General features: G+C 38.6%; 1 protein-coding gene across 2 annotated transcripts in view; it reads left to right on the top strand.

The window, feature by feature from the left end:
• LOC124777944 (ubiquitin conjugation factor E4 B) overlaps positions 1-11,333 on the top strand; it is a 297,870-nt gene extending 286,537 nt beyond the window's left edge. The window contains exons 22-23 of one of the 2 annotated variants that reach the window (XR_007015809.1): positions 4,809-4,943; positions 10,548-11,333. Coding sequence is in view for 1 of the 2 variants with exons in the window: in XM_047253495.1 (XP_047109451.1) it covers positions 4,809-4,867 (59 nt within the window). In the remaining variant the exon portion in view is untranslated. Of the gene's footprint in view, positions 1-4,808 lie in introns of both variants that reach the window. The other variant, XM_047253495.1, reaches the window with a different exon arrangement.
• Positions 11,334-15,161: the final 3,828 nt, after the last annotated feature.

Here is a 15,161-nt window from a genome sequence, read left to right as displayed (position 1 = left end):
CCTGTGTCTTCTCCGCATCAGCCATACCAGGCTTACCCATGGTTTTCCTCTCCATAGTGAGCCACCCCTACTTTGTGGTTGTGGAGCCTTCCAGTCAGTAGCCCACATTTTGGTGGTATGCCCCCTTCTTTTGGCTCTGCGTACTAAGTACAGACTTCCCCGCACTTTACCTTTGATATTGGCAGACGATTCCTGGATGGTTGAACAGGTTCTCAGTTTCCTCCATGAAAGTGGTTTTTATTTTCAGTTCTAAGATTTTTAATTTCCGTCTGGAGTAGGGGCAGGGCAGTGAGGGTTGGGGTGTCTCCCACTGTAAGCTGTGTTTGGGGATTCCTGACTCCCCTCCCTAGCCAAGATCTTCTTTTCTCTCCCTTTTACTGTGTTTTTATCTCTTTTTAGATTTGATTAGTCTCCTTTTTACAATACGCATTTTTACATTCTAGCGGTTGAACACTTTTGAATAGCTGGTGGTCTTGCCTGTACTGCATCAGAGATACGATATTTCCTGCCTCTAGCGTAGCCTTGGGGTTGCCCACTTGCTGACTTCCCACCTTTTGGTTTCACCATTGACAACACGACTGCACTTTTTTTAGCCTTTTACCTTTTATGGTTATGACTCTTCGGAGATGTAACTCCATCCAAATGGACCACCTTTGAAACAAGGGACTGATGACCTTGCTGTTTGGTCCCTTCAACCACAAACACCCAACCAGCAAGCAGAAAGGAGGTACAAAAACAAATAGACATCCTAAATGATAAGGTTGAGAAATATGGAATGAAATTTAATGTGGAGAAAAGCAAGACCATGTTGGTAACCAGAGGGGATAGAGAGGGTAAGGGACAAATTCATATTAAGGGATGGGATATTGAAGTAGTGGACAACTTTAAATATTTGGGACGTGTATTAATGTGGAATTCTCGTTTGGAGACAGAAAATAGCAGAAGAATACAACAGAGTAGCACATTTTACCAGTATGTGAGGGGCTTGGTTTGGGGAAGGGAAGTACCAATGAGGTTTAAGCTGGTGCTATACAAGACTTACTTCACATCCATACTAATTTACGGTCAGAGACTTGGACTAAGCACTAGAAGAGAGGAGAGTACGATACAATCCAGTGAAATGAAGTGTCTGAGAAGTATGCTAGGGAAGACGAGGAGAGACAGAGTGAAAAATGAAGATGTTAGGAAGGAAACTGGAGTGGAGTAGTTGACTGAGAAAATTGAAAAGAATAGATTAAAATGGTTTGGTCATGTGAAGAGGATGAGGGAGGGAAGAACACCAAGAAGAATGATGGAGGTCAAGATTGAGGGCAAGAGGCCAAGAGGAAGACCGAGAACAAGATGGATGGATACAATAAAGATTAGTTAAGGTGGAGAAACCAGCTATGGAACCAAATAGTGGAAGAAGAATGGTGGAAAGACAGAGTAAAGTGACGAAGTACCATTGATACCCCAACCTGACCAGATGTTGGATAGAGGGGAAACGAAGATGATGATGATGAAGTCCTCCTGGCATTCTTTAAGTTTTGGGGACAGATGACAATCGTATGGGACTAAGTAGGGATTGTGTGAAGGATGGTTGATGAAAGTGAACCCAAGGTGTCGGATTGTTGCAGATGTCACAGTACTCATATGTGGTCTGGCATAGTCATGCTGAAGGAGAGAGTCCTCTGTGTGTGGATGAACTTTTCGAATTGGAAACTCCATCACAGCATGCTATTTCTCATGCACCAACATAGTTACGTTACATGTCACCATGTTACACGTTACAATCGGAGCCCTCTCGTGGCAGAGATGTGAAGTTAAGAACTCAAATATCAATCTGTCAAAGCAATTTAATGCAGCTTCCCAAAATTCTCTAAAACTTCAACTTCGAAGTTTTCCAAGCGTTTTTAGTACCCTAATGAAAGGTAGATTTTTCAATGGGCACTGTGCCTCAGTGGTACAGTACTCACTTGCGTTGTGAGTGGCTTGGATTCGGTTCCTGGTGGATGCAAATTTTTAAAAAGTGTTCTTGTTTTATGAGTGTTTCCATGAAGAGTAAAATACATAAAGATGGGAAACATAGGTATTGCTTGAGATATAATGGCTGGATCACTAGCTTGAGTCTCATCTCTCTCTCTCTCTCTCTCTCTCTCTCTCTCTCTCTCTCTCTCTCTCTCTCTCTCTCTCTGCCCTCCCTCCCTTCCCCCCCCCCTCCCTCTCTCCCTTCCCCCCCCCCTCCCACCCTCCCCCATCCCCTGCAATTCAATTTGAATATCTACATAATTTAAATATAAAATTGATCAAATACAGGATGCCACATGAGGAATCGAAGCAAATCTCTTCTGCTGCTAGCTCTTTGCTTTGCATATTTTGAGAAGTGTTAGTATGGTATAAAACAATGCGCACTTGTTCATCTTCACTACTTTGAAACACATCTTTACTGAACAAGTGCTCATAACTCTTAAGGTATGCATTTCAGAGCCCATTTTTATTAGACTTTTTTGCTTTGAATGATTGTTCCTGTCACATCCCTGAACATTGACCATTTGTTTAGGAACACAATATGTATGCTAATTAATATGTATGTATGTAATAGCCATTTATATGAAAAAATGTATGCATTTTTGTTTCTAATTATACTACTGGCCATTAAAATTGCTACACCACAAAGATGACGTGCTAAAGACGCGAAATTTAACCGACAGGAAGAAGATGCTGTGATGTGCAAATGATTAGCTTTTCAGAGCATTCATACAAGGTTGCCGCCAGTGGCGACACCTCCAACGTGCTCACATGAGAAAAATTTCCAACCGATTTCTCATACACAAACAGCAGTTGACCGGTGTTGCCTGGGGAAACGTTGTGATGCCTTCTGTAAGGAGGAGAAATGCGTACCATCATGTTTCCGACTTTGATAAAGGTCAGATTATAGCCTACCGCGATTGTGGTTTATCGTATCATGACATTGCTGCTCTCATTGGCCGAGATCCAATGACTGTTAGCAGAATATGGAATCGGTGGGCTCAGGAGGGTAATACGGAACGCCGTGCTGGATCCCAACGGCCTCGTATCACTAGCAGTCGAGATGACAGGCATCTTGTCCGCATGGCTGTAACGGATTGTGCAGCCACGTCTCGATCCCTGAGTCAACAGATGGGGATGTTTGCAAGACAACAACCATCTGCACGAACAGTTCGACAACGTTTGCAACAGCATGGACTATCAGCTCAGAAACCATGGCTGCGGTTACCCTTGACACTGCATCACAGACTGGAGCACTTGCGATGGTGTACTCAACGATGAACCTGGGTGCACGAATGGCAAGACGTCATTTTTTCGGATGAATCCAGGTTCTGTTTACAGCATAGTGATGGTTGCATCCATGTTTGGCGACATCGCGGTGAACACACATTGGAAGTGTGTATTCGTCATTGCCATACTGGCGTATCACCCGGCATGATGGTATGGGGTGCATTGGTTACACGTCTTGGTCACCTCTTGTTTGCATCGACGGCATTTTGAACAGTGGACGTTACATTTCAGATGTGTTATGACCCGTGGCTCTACCCTTCATTCGATCCCTGCAAAACCCTACATTTCAGCAGGATAATGCACGACCGCATGTTGCAGGTCCTGTACGGGCCTTTCTGGATGCAGAAAATATTCGACTGCTGCCCTGGCCAGCACATTCTCCAGACCTGTCACCAATTGAAAACGTCTGGTCAATGGTGAGCGAGAAACCAGCTCGTCACAATACGCCAGTCATTACTCTTGATGAACTGTGGTATCGACTTGAAGCTGCATGGGCAGCTGTACCTGTACACGCTATCCAAGCACTGTTTGATTCAATGCCCACGCGTATCAAGGCCGTTATTATGGCCAGAGGTGGTTGTTCTGGGTACTGATTTCTCAAGATCTATGCACCCAAATTGCCTGAAAATGTAATCACATGTCAGTTATAGTATAATATATTTGTCCAGTGAATACCCGTTTATCATCTGCATTTCTTCTTGGTGTAGCAATTTTAATGGCCAGTAGTGTACATAGAACAGATAAAAACATAGTTCTCACTCCAGATAGAAATTCGAAATTAACCATTTTAAAAAAAAAAAAAAGATTGTGTATATTAAAAACCATTCATCTTGATGTATTTTAATGTTCATGAAAATGCTCGTAAAACATGCACCTTTGTTTAAAACTTTACTGTGGTCGGGAATCAATTCAGGTTACACACTTGGCAGGTGCACATTATACCCCAGAGCTAACTTTAGGGTATTAAGGACACTCGGAAAACATGAATGTTGAGTTTCTCAAGAATGTTTTAGAGTTGCATCGACATTCTGTTGGTGACTGATATTTGAGTTCTGAACTTCATGTACCACGAATAAATAAAATACAAAAATCCAATTACTGTGTGGTCTTCTCGTTAGTGTTTTGCAAAATTGTAACTGTGGTAAATGCAGAATGGGGATAAAAATCAAACAAAGAATTGAGTTAAGATAAAAGCAATATGTTGCAATATGGTAGTTTTGAAAATAGACAGAGGGAAGGCAATGTGAACACTTATTAAAGGCACATTAATTGGGAGTAGGACATACAATATGGACCATAATTTCATTTACTTGACTGGCAGAAAGGAAGTGGTCAAGCAAGTTTTCAATAACTCCGTGTACTCCTGTTTGTTTGTCATATCCATTCATATGAATATAATAATTATATAAGTTTTCTCAATTGTAAGCAGCTGTAAGAAATGAGGTAGTGAATTTTGATGTGTATTGTTGATTTAGAGTTTTGTTCTAAAAACAGTTTTGTTTTTCCTAAAGCTGCTGAACTGCGGGAAAGAATAGCATCGTGGAAACGTGAGAAAAAGAAATCTGCATAATGTGAAAATCTTGAAGTAAGCCTGTGGTGTATTGTCAGCAAACTTCAAGACTCAGTGTTTTAAGAAGCCTGGGAAGGTTTGTTTTTTACTACACCAAAGTTAAGCATTGTGTTTTACTGACTTCACATATAAAATGTGATTTGTTACACACGTGACAATTTCATGGATATGAACATGTTTTCAGTGTCTGTCCTGAAATACTACCTTTCTCCAGCTGATTTACACTTTTCCTTCAATTTTTTATTAGAATGTATATACATTTTAATTATTCTCATTTTTTGTACAAAGTTAGAACCATGTTTATTGCCTTTACATCTAAGAATACTTCACCAGATCACTAAAGAGCACATAAAATGATTTACGTTGGTGGGAAAAAATATTAATACTTCACAATACATGAATTTCATATTGTGAACTCATCACACTATCAGAGGTGTAACTTAAGCAGAAATTGTCTTTTGAGCTTCAGTTACCCAGAGCAGAAATGCTATTTTTACAAATTTAGCCATATTGTGTGGGGATATACTGTATTTTCAAAATTTCAGATTATCCAGTAGTTGTTTGTTGAGTCTCTGTCATCACAGAAAGTATATATTTTAGTATGCGAACTTCAGCCATGAAGTAATTAATGATTTTGGTCCAGTGTTTTTGTTTGTGGAAAGTCAAACAGTTTTTATTTTATTTTTTGAAGTATACAGTTGCTCACTGTTCTTAATAAAAACGTTTTTGTCTTTTTTGTGACTGGAAGTATATAACTACAATTTGTGCTAGCCAGAACAACTGTGTGTGTGTGTGTGTGTGTGTGTGTGTGTGTGTGAGAGAGAGAGAGAGAGAGAGAGAGAGAGAGAGAGAGAGAGAGAGAAACTTGTATATATACATACAAAAGTAAGTTACTAACTTAAGATATTTATCAGGAATAACAACAAAAAGGAAAAGGTTCACAGTGAAAAGAGAGATACGTTTAGAATTATAGCTTACCTCTCACTGGCCTTTTGTCATAAGTTATGGAATATAATTTTGATGTAGTAATTGTGTAAACTGTTGTTATTATTTGTTTTATATCTTTAAGTGTCTTGAAAATAATAAATTCTACAAGAGACTTGAGTTGTTAGGGAGTAGATGTTGTTTCTGGAAAGCAGTTTTTCTTTACTTTAGTATAATGTAACAAAAACAAGCAAATTTTATTGCTTGTAGTGTAATGGGTGCAATGCTCTTGGTTACATTCAAATGCTTCGGTTTTTTATTTCTTGCTTTTTTTTCTTGTTAAAAATGACTGAAAATGTACCAGTCATTTTTCTATTGATTTGCTGTAGGAAAGAGTTTAATAGAAGTATTTTCTTCCCTTAAGCCTGTGATATATTATGGTAATGTGAAGTTGTAATGTTTGAGCACAGGCGGTAGCAGAAGCTGATTATTTGATTTTAAATGTAACTTTGATCTCATTAACAAATGTTCCTTAAAGTTTTAAAATTGAAATAAGAGGGCTGAATTAGAAATGTGTAAGATTGAGTGCAAACAATATTTCTGCCACTATATTTTTCTCCATGTCACTGTATAGATTCCAAAAATCAACATTGTGCAGAAACAATTTTGATTTTTGAAAAAAAGTTATTGTCCACGAAAAAACTATTGTCCATGAATAAAATTGTTGAGACATTCATGGCCAGTTGTTGACTCACCGCTTGTTGGCTTGTATCTCAGGTTCTTCAGCCGCCAGTGTTTGTTTAATGACGGCTGGAGAACTGAAGACAGAAACCAACTGGCAAATGTTCATACAGTATATGGTAGTCTCTGAATGATGTCTGAGTGCACACGAGGGAAAAAGAGACATTATGACATGAATCTAAAAACAAAAACCTTATAATTGAAATTAGTTAATATAAAGATGCAGATGTGAAGTTGCACATGCCTTCCATTTGTCACTGTATTACGATATCATGATTGTGTAGATGGCTGTTTCATTACCACACTCTTCAACGTTACTGCTTTGTAAGCATTTCATTTTATAGGAAGGTAATCAGAAATCCTCACTGCCATTCTTAAACGCTAGATTTTTTATATAACTCTTTATTATCTGTTATATATTGTGTAATCATTAGGCATACAGAAAGCAAGAGCCTCACAAATTTAGAATTGTAGTCATTCTTTATATCATTTACTAATAATATGATACTATACCTCTATCACTTACTTCACATAATTGCTATAGTGTGCCTCGTGCCTCATGATATGGAAAGGCACTTCTGTGCAGAGAGAGAGAGAGAGAGAGAGAGAGAGAGAGAGAGAGAGAGAGAGAGAGAGAGAGAGAGAGAACTTTGAAAGGGATGAGGTTTGCTTGTGTGTGGTGGCAGAGAGGAAGCCAAAACTTTCCGTGTTGCCCAGTTTTGTAACCACGAATGAAATTGTGTCACCACTGAAATAAAGCCATATTGCAGTGTTAATGAGAGCATTTATTGCCACCCAGCTCTGTTCACAATATACCTTGGGAGGGAGACTAAATGTCATTGGCTGCCAGGAATTTGTAAAGAGATATGCACAGAATTCTTCAAAACAGAATTGCATTTCAATGTGAAGCACACTATAACCTCTGCCATAAATCTAATATCTTCAGCATGGATCATTTTGTACTCACATTTCTGTTATAAAAATTCGTGTGTAATGTAATATTTAGAGCCATAAGAAGCTAATTTCTGTTTTATGTGTCGAAGAATGACAAGAGAAGCAGTTCAGGCAAATTTTTATCTTTGTCATACATTGCCAAACAGAAATTATAAATTGGCGGAAGATATAACATAATTTGTTTTATAAACTATCCGGCGAAAACTGAAGATATTCGGCAAAATTAAGCAGACAGACAGTGTTCAACAACAGATGAATGGCAAAATATACTTTCATTTTCATGTGTATGTGTTGTCATCGACTTTGTGCTTTTTTGTGATTGTTGTAACTATTGAAGGCCAAAAGAGAATATTTTGTGATGTTTTCAAGTTCGTTGAGGTACTGGATGAAATATATCACTAAATACATCTGTGAAACAGCAAGCAGTTTCTTGGAATTACTCGTGTTCCTCTTTATGGATATTACATGTTGCAGAGATTGCATTAGTCTGTTTTTGTTGAAATACAATTTGATTTAGGTGCCTCTAGACAAATGCTAATTTCTGTTGTAATGAAATTCTGTAATGTGAGTGACAAACACTGATAAATTGTTGATATATCTTCCATCCGTTAAAATGTAAGTCAAGTTTTTGTCTAAACATATTGATTTCTTATATGGGAATATTTTGAACTTTTTATGCTAGATACTGTCTTGTTAATGTACAAATTCTGGGAATTGTCTTTCAGCTATGAATTTTTTTATTTATTAATACAGGAGGTTTCTCATGCTTGTATAAAGAAGAATTATCCTTTGGTAATAGGTAATAAATGACTGTGTGAATGTCTTTTGATTTACAGCCACAGTGAATCAAACTTAACTTTGTTCTCTCTGCTAGGTTGTCTGTCATACTTACTTACATTATGTGTTGAATAAATAAGACTTGAGGTTTCATAGATAATTGTATTCCATCATTTTTCTCCTCATTAGATGGGTTGTTAGAAATAATTGTAGTAAATTTATACCCCTTTTTTAAAATGAGGCATCTCTGTTATGTGGAGAACTACCTGATCCACCTCTTGCTATATAGACGAAGCTACATATTCCATCATTAACTTATTAAGTCGAGTTGGTGATGCCTTTAGATTTAAAGACCTCAAATTCTTTTCTTGAAGCTCAAAAAAGTAATGGTAATGGCACACGTACTCCACATTGCTGCATTGCTGTAAGTTTGCAGGAAGATTCTGTATGTAATTCAGTTACACATACCCTCTTCCACATTATGTGTTATTTACAGTGTGATTTTGAATTTGTTTTGTGGCTATTGTTTCTTCATACCATCTGTATGTTTGCAAATAGCCACTCAAATTTTTTGCTTCAGTTAACAGTCATTGTTTATGAACAACGTATGTTGCATTTTGTGCCTGCCAGCCACTATCAGTCGTGTATTTTTCAACTGTAACAGCATATCTTAACAATGTTGTTAGAATTATTTATTCTGATGTGCAAAATAAAAATATCAAGAGAAGTTATGCAGAGAAATGAAGATTTGAAATCATTTGGTATTTAGCTGTTGGTGGAATGATGAAATGTTTTCTTGGGATAATGCATGTGTCAGATAAATGTCCAGGAAAAATTTACCATATGACTTTTCAAATACAAATTGTGTTGTAATGTGCATATAACAGAAAGTCTGCCCCTTAATAATCTTCAGGAGGCAAGATTGCAGTACCGTCGATATACACATTTGAGACAGACACACACACACACACACACACACACACACACACACACACACTCTTAGTGTGAGAATCTGCTAATGTGTAATGTGTACAAATACAGAAATTTGTCAACAGTTGTGAGACTTCAAATGCCCAGATTTAATATTTTTATTTTGTTTATTATTTCACTACTGAGATGTTTGCCATGTATCAGGATGTTATTTTTCTACTGTAATTCAGTGTGTAGTGGAAAACAAGTGTAATTTGCTTATATTTTTAATCCACTTGTGTTTTCTAACCTTGTTATGGAACTTTGGTATTAGGTGTGCCTGTCCACTCATGACAATTGAGCAGCCACAATTTTATTTGAGAATACCCCATTCAAATACTCCATCTTTAATATTTTAGTACCACTGCAGTGAGGATCAAAATCTATGACTGTATTTGAATAGAAATAGAATGTGTTATGTAGGATAAAAAGTAAATAATTTTAGCTAGCTAAGAAATGTTTGATGTATGGATATACTGCCGGGAAAGACTTCCAAACATTTTTTTCTTATTAGTTTGTAAATGCTACTGATAAAGAATGATTCTACTTCTTTACCTCTGTGGTTTTTATATTCCATTGTAGTGTTGTGATTATCAGCAACAGTTTTGCTGTTTTCTTGAATGAAAATTGAGCAGCCACAATTTGATCCCCTTCCTTTCAAATACTCCATCTTTAATGTTTTAGTATTGCTGCAGCGAAGACCGAAGTGTAAAACTATATTTGAAGTCACATTTCATTGTATTTTCACCAGGAGAATAGAATAAAATAGTGAACATTAAGCAATAATCTTCACACGAGAGTCGACTGCTTGTGTCTACTTTCCTTTCTGTTCTTATTTTCAGCTAAAAGTATAATGACCTCATCCCAATTTTGTATACCAAGTTAGGTTTCATGGTAGATCTTCCAACCCAAACAAGTGATGGACATTATTTTTCAAGTGAAATATTTGTTTCAAGTATTAAATTCTTTATTTTTCACATATGTCAGATTTTATGTCTGTAATGTTTTAATTGAAAACATTATCATAGATCTTCGTCCATTCACATGTTTAACCAAACTGTTGTGTGTTCATGAATGTATTAGTAGTAACATCTTACAAATGTTGATGAAAATACTTATGAGGACAATCCTCAGGTACTGAAATGATAGCTACACTCAGTGTTAAAAAGAAAGACAGTATTGTTAGTTTATTTAATGTATACAATTAATTTTTGCATTTTGGATGTATCATGAAAACTGTTGTGCACTTGCAATAGTCAGCGAAATATAATGTGTGTGTTAAAAGTAAAATTTATAAATTTGTAATTTTTTACAGGTGTGTGATGCAAAATAACAGAAAATTTAATGACAAACTTGTTACACAATTGTCATTCCAATCTATGATGATTCATGTTGCAAGGTGCTAGTAATTATAATATTTAAACAAAAACTGTGGTTTTTGGATTGTTTAATACAGTGATAAAACTACCATTTTATAAGTGCTGTAAGAAAACCTATTGACAGGAGTGGCACAACCAACAGGCATTATAAACTAAGTTTATTTGCCAGTGTGTGTTAAAACATTTTGCTGTTAGCAAGCACCATACTGTAGAAAGATGTATGTATTCAGTTGGGAACAGAAAATATAAATCAGTGACAACTTGTAATCTGTTAATACAAAAAGGTGTGTGCAAAATCATTTTGATACAAAATAAAAGCCACTGAAAAAAAACAACAACAACAACAGTTAAGTTGCACTATTTTATTGGGGCTATACATTAATAACGCAGTGTTACGAATATATGAGGTATATTTTCTAACAGTGACAGAATATTTGCACTGCAGGAGTTAGTGTCGGAAACTGATAGATCATATTTTTTTTTTTGTGTGTGTGTGTGTGTGTGTGTGTGTGTGTGTGTGTGTGTGTGTGTGTGTCAGCCATTGTTAATACCTGTTGTACAGATTTGTGAGCTTAATATATATTTCAGTTGTGCTCTACAGTCACAGTGTCTGGTGAATTGCATTCTTAAAGCATGTGAAGAGATCAAAAGTGTATGTTTTTGACTGTTGATAACACTTTGTTTAAAGTGTCAATAAAACAATAAACTGTGAAATAATAAAAGGATTTTTATTTCATAGACTTTTTAATTCGTGGGATGATCTTGCAACAAAATCAAAATAAATTTTAGCATGACAAGGTAAGTACTGAAACCAACTTTTTGACTGTCACACAGCTGTATGTGTTAACACTTTGAATCAAACAATGGAAAATCCAGGATGGAATGTTACAATATTATGAGAAGGAAAGTTGCTACTCACCATATAGCAGAGATGCTGAGTCGCAGATGGCACAACAACAAGATTTTCGTACTTAAAACTTTCGGCCAATGGCCTTTGTCAACAATGGACACACATATGCGCACACACACACTTGTGCAAACGCAACTCACACACACGACTGCAGTCTCAGGCAACTGAAACCACACTGTGAGCAGCAGCACCAGTGCATGATGGGAGTGATGACTGGGTGGGGGAAGGAGGAGGCTGGGGCAGGGGGGGGGGGGGGGGGGGGAGGGATAGTATGGTGGGGCCGGCGGACAGTGAAGTGGGGAGGGGGGGAGGGGAAGTAGTGGTAAAGGAGAGAAATAAAAAAAAAAAGTGTGGTGGTGGAATGGCAGTTGTGTAGTGCCAGAATGGGAGCAGGGAAGGGGCTGGCTGGATGGGTGAGGACAGCAACTAAGGTTGAGGCCAGGAGGGTTATGGGAACATAGGATGTATTGCAGGGAAAGTTCCCACCTGCACAGTTCAGAAAAGCTGGTGTTGTTGCGAAGGATCCGTACAGCACAGGCTGTGAAGCAGTCATTGAAATGAAGGATATCATGTTTGGCAGCATGTTCAGCAACTGGGTGGTCCACTTGTTTCTTGACCACAGTTTGTCGGTGGCCATCCGTGCAGACAGACAGCTTGTTGGTTGTCATGCCTACATAGAATGCAGCACAGTGGTTGCAGCTTAGCGTGTAGACCACATGAATGGTTTCACAGATAGCCCTGCCTAATCTCGCGTGCCTTATGTTTTGAGTCTCCCACCACCTCCCACAGCCCCACCATTCGGCCACAGAGGAGCATTCCCCCCATAACGCAGTACCACCCAGGACTGGAGCAACTGAATTACATTCTCCGTCAGGGTTTCGATTACCTCTCGTGCCCTGAAATGAGAAATGTCCTGCCCGCTATCCTTCCCACCCCTCCCACAGTGGTATTCCGCCGTCCACCGAACCTACACAATGTACCCGTCCATCCTTACACAACCCCTCCTCCCAATCCCTTACCTCATGGCTCCTATCCCTGTAATAGACCTAGATGCAAGACCTGATTTTTGTCCGCATGAATGCCCCCCGACAAACTGTGGCCAAGAAACAAGTGGACCACCCTGTTGCTGAACACACTGCCAAACATGATATCCTTCATTTCAATGACTACTTCACAGCCTGTGCCATACGGATCCTTCCCACCAACACCAGCTTTTCTAAATTGCGCAGGTGGGAAATTTCCCTGCAATCCTATATTCCCGTAACCCCACCTGGCCTCAACCTTCGTTAGTTGCTGTCCTCACCTGTCCAGCCCCTTCCCTGCTCCCATTCCAGCACTACACAACTGTCATCCCACCACTACACCCAGTCTTTCTTTTTTTTTTAATTGTATTTTTTTATTTATTTCTCTCCTTTACCGCTACTTCCCCCCGCCCCTCCCCACCTCTCCCCTGCCCACTGCCCAACCTGCAGCACTTCTGTCTGCCATCCTCACCATGCTATCCCTCCCCCTCCCCACCCCAGCCTCTTCATTTCCCCCACCCAGCCATCACTCCCATCATGCACAGGTGCTGCTGCTCGCAGTATGGTTTCAGTTGTCTGAGACTGCAGTCGTGTCAGTGAGTTGAGTTTGTGTGTGTGTGTATTGGCCATTGGCCAAAAGCATTAAGTGTGAAAATCTTTTTGTTGTGCCTATCTGCGACTCAGCATTTCCGGTATATGGTGAGTAGCAGCTTTCCTTCTCATAATATTATTAACACTTTGAAGTGTGCACAACATTATCCACAGCAGTCTATCTGAAAATATCTATAAATATTTACAGTTTGGTCTTCTTGCATGAGATGTGACACCTTCTTCTATTCTAGGTGTATACGAACCTAATTTTTGGTGGTAGTCATAAAATTAATCACTTTTTCAAACTTGACATTTCAGTAACTATTTATGTATCCAACTATTTCTTGGTTTTACACACAGAAGAATAGGTCTCATAAGAAGAGAAATTAATTTGAACTATGAGTTAAACACCTACTGCTCCAAAAGGTACTTTTAAATTACACGAATAAAGGCGATGCAGATGCTTTTCAGAAGCAGGACTCACTAGGTCTGTTGGTAGTTAACATAATCTGTTGGATAACTGAAGTTATCAGTCCGGTAGTAACCAACCCCAAGCAAGCTGTTATGACGAAATGGCACTGAAAAATTCTTGGTGTTAGAAATGATGTTCCATGTATTTTATTTTGTTGTACATAGACATGATTTTGGTGTCCGTAATGTTTCATAAAAAATAATTCTGTATATTTAACAGAGTATAAAAACTGAAAAAACAGTTGTTAAGTTAGACCCCTACAGTTTGGTGAAATTGTCAGTAGGCAGTGGAACATTCATATAAATTTCATTAATTGTAACAAATATATATATATATATATATAATTTTATGAGGTCATATTTTTCTTGATCCTTTCAAGTTGGGAACCACACTGAAATAGTTATCAGTTACTTCTTTCTTTCCTAAATGTAGCACTGAAATAAGACTTTGTAATCTCGTGTGTGTGTGTGTGTGTGTGTGTGTGTGTGTGTGTGTGTGTGAGACAACGAAATTCTGATCACATGCCAGAATCTTACGATTGATTTCTTCTGGACGAAGGCTGTATGAGCAACTATGTATTGACCCAATAAAGCTAGTTTTTGATCTCTACAGTTCGAGACATGGTGTCTTGGTTGGAGCAAAAGTTGTGGACTCCTATGCAGTACATCCACAGCTGCCTTTTGTAATAACAAATACCCATAGTCAGTATTGGTGTCACGCACCTCTCATTTGCTGATGATGTGGCCCTGTTGTCCAGATATAAGGAAGAACTGATGTGGATGAGAGAAAGCATGGGGGTGGCAGTGAGCAGACTCAGTCTCCCTGTGGATCAGTCAAAGACTGGTGATGAGTGGGACTCATGCCAGTTCAAGAGACCCACTTTAGCCTCTGGTAGTCAGAACCCGATCATGCAAAAGGGCTCATAATTTTAAATATCTGGGGATAATCATTACAGAGGATCCAAGCCACAAACCAATCATACTTCAGTCTGAGTCGGCTTTTTAAATCACACAATCGCTCAAGGAAAACTCCTGCTGTACAAAACAATGATCCAACCCATAGGGCTGTATGGTTGTGAAACTTGGAATGTCTGGAAAAAAATACTTCTATAAACTTCATATTTTCATCGAAAAAGTGTTATGGAAGATCCACGGCCTGGTACAAGACAAGATCACTGGAGAATGGAGGATCTGGCATAATTGTGAGCTTACAATGTACCAAATATTCTAGGTCTGATGAGAAGCAAGTGGCTAGTATGGACAGGGCATGTCACTTGGCCGAATAAACACCGATGACCTTTGAAATCCATGGCTTTTACTCCCTGTTGAAGAAGACTGCTAGGAAGACTAAAGAAAAGATGGAGAGATGGAATCCTTGAGGACTTTCTGCAGATCAACAGAGAGCCTGGTAGTCTTTTGCAGTCCTCTGGGCCTGCCTGTGTATTTTTATTGCAGAGTCCTACTTGTCTTAATTTCCTCTGTTGATGCAGGAGTGGGTATCAGCTTGCCTCACTGCAGTTCATTCCAAATACCTATCCATCACTCATGAAGGAACG

This window comes from Schistocerca piceifrons, chromosome 2 (assembly GCF_021461385.2).
Source record: "Schistocerca piceifrons isolate TAMUIC-IGC-003096 chromosome 2, iqSchPice1.1, whole genome shotgun sequence".
NCBI classification, from domain to species: Eukaryota; Metazoa; Arthropoda; class Insecta; order Orthoptera; family Acrididae; genus Schistocerca; species Schistocerca piceifrons.
Note: the sequence above shows the minus strand (reverse complement) of the source record. Positions and strands in the feature narration are given on the sequence as shown.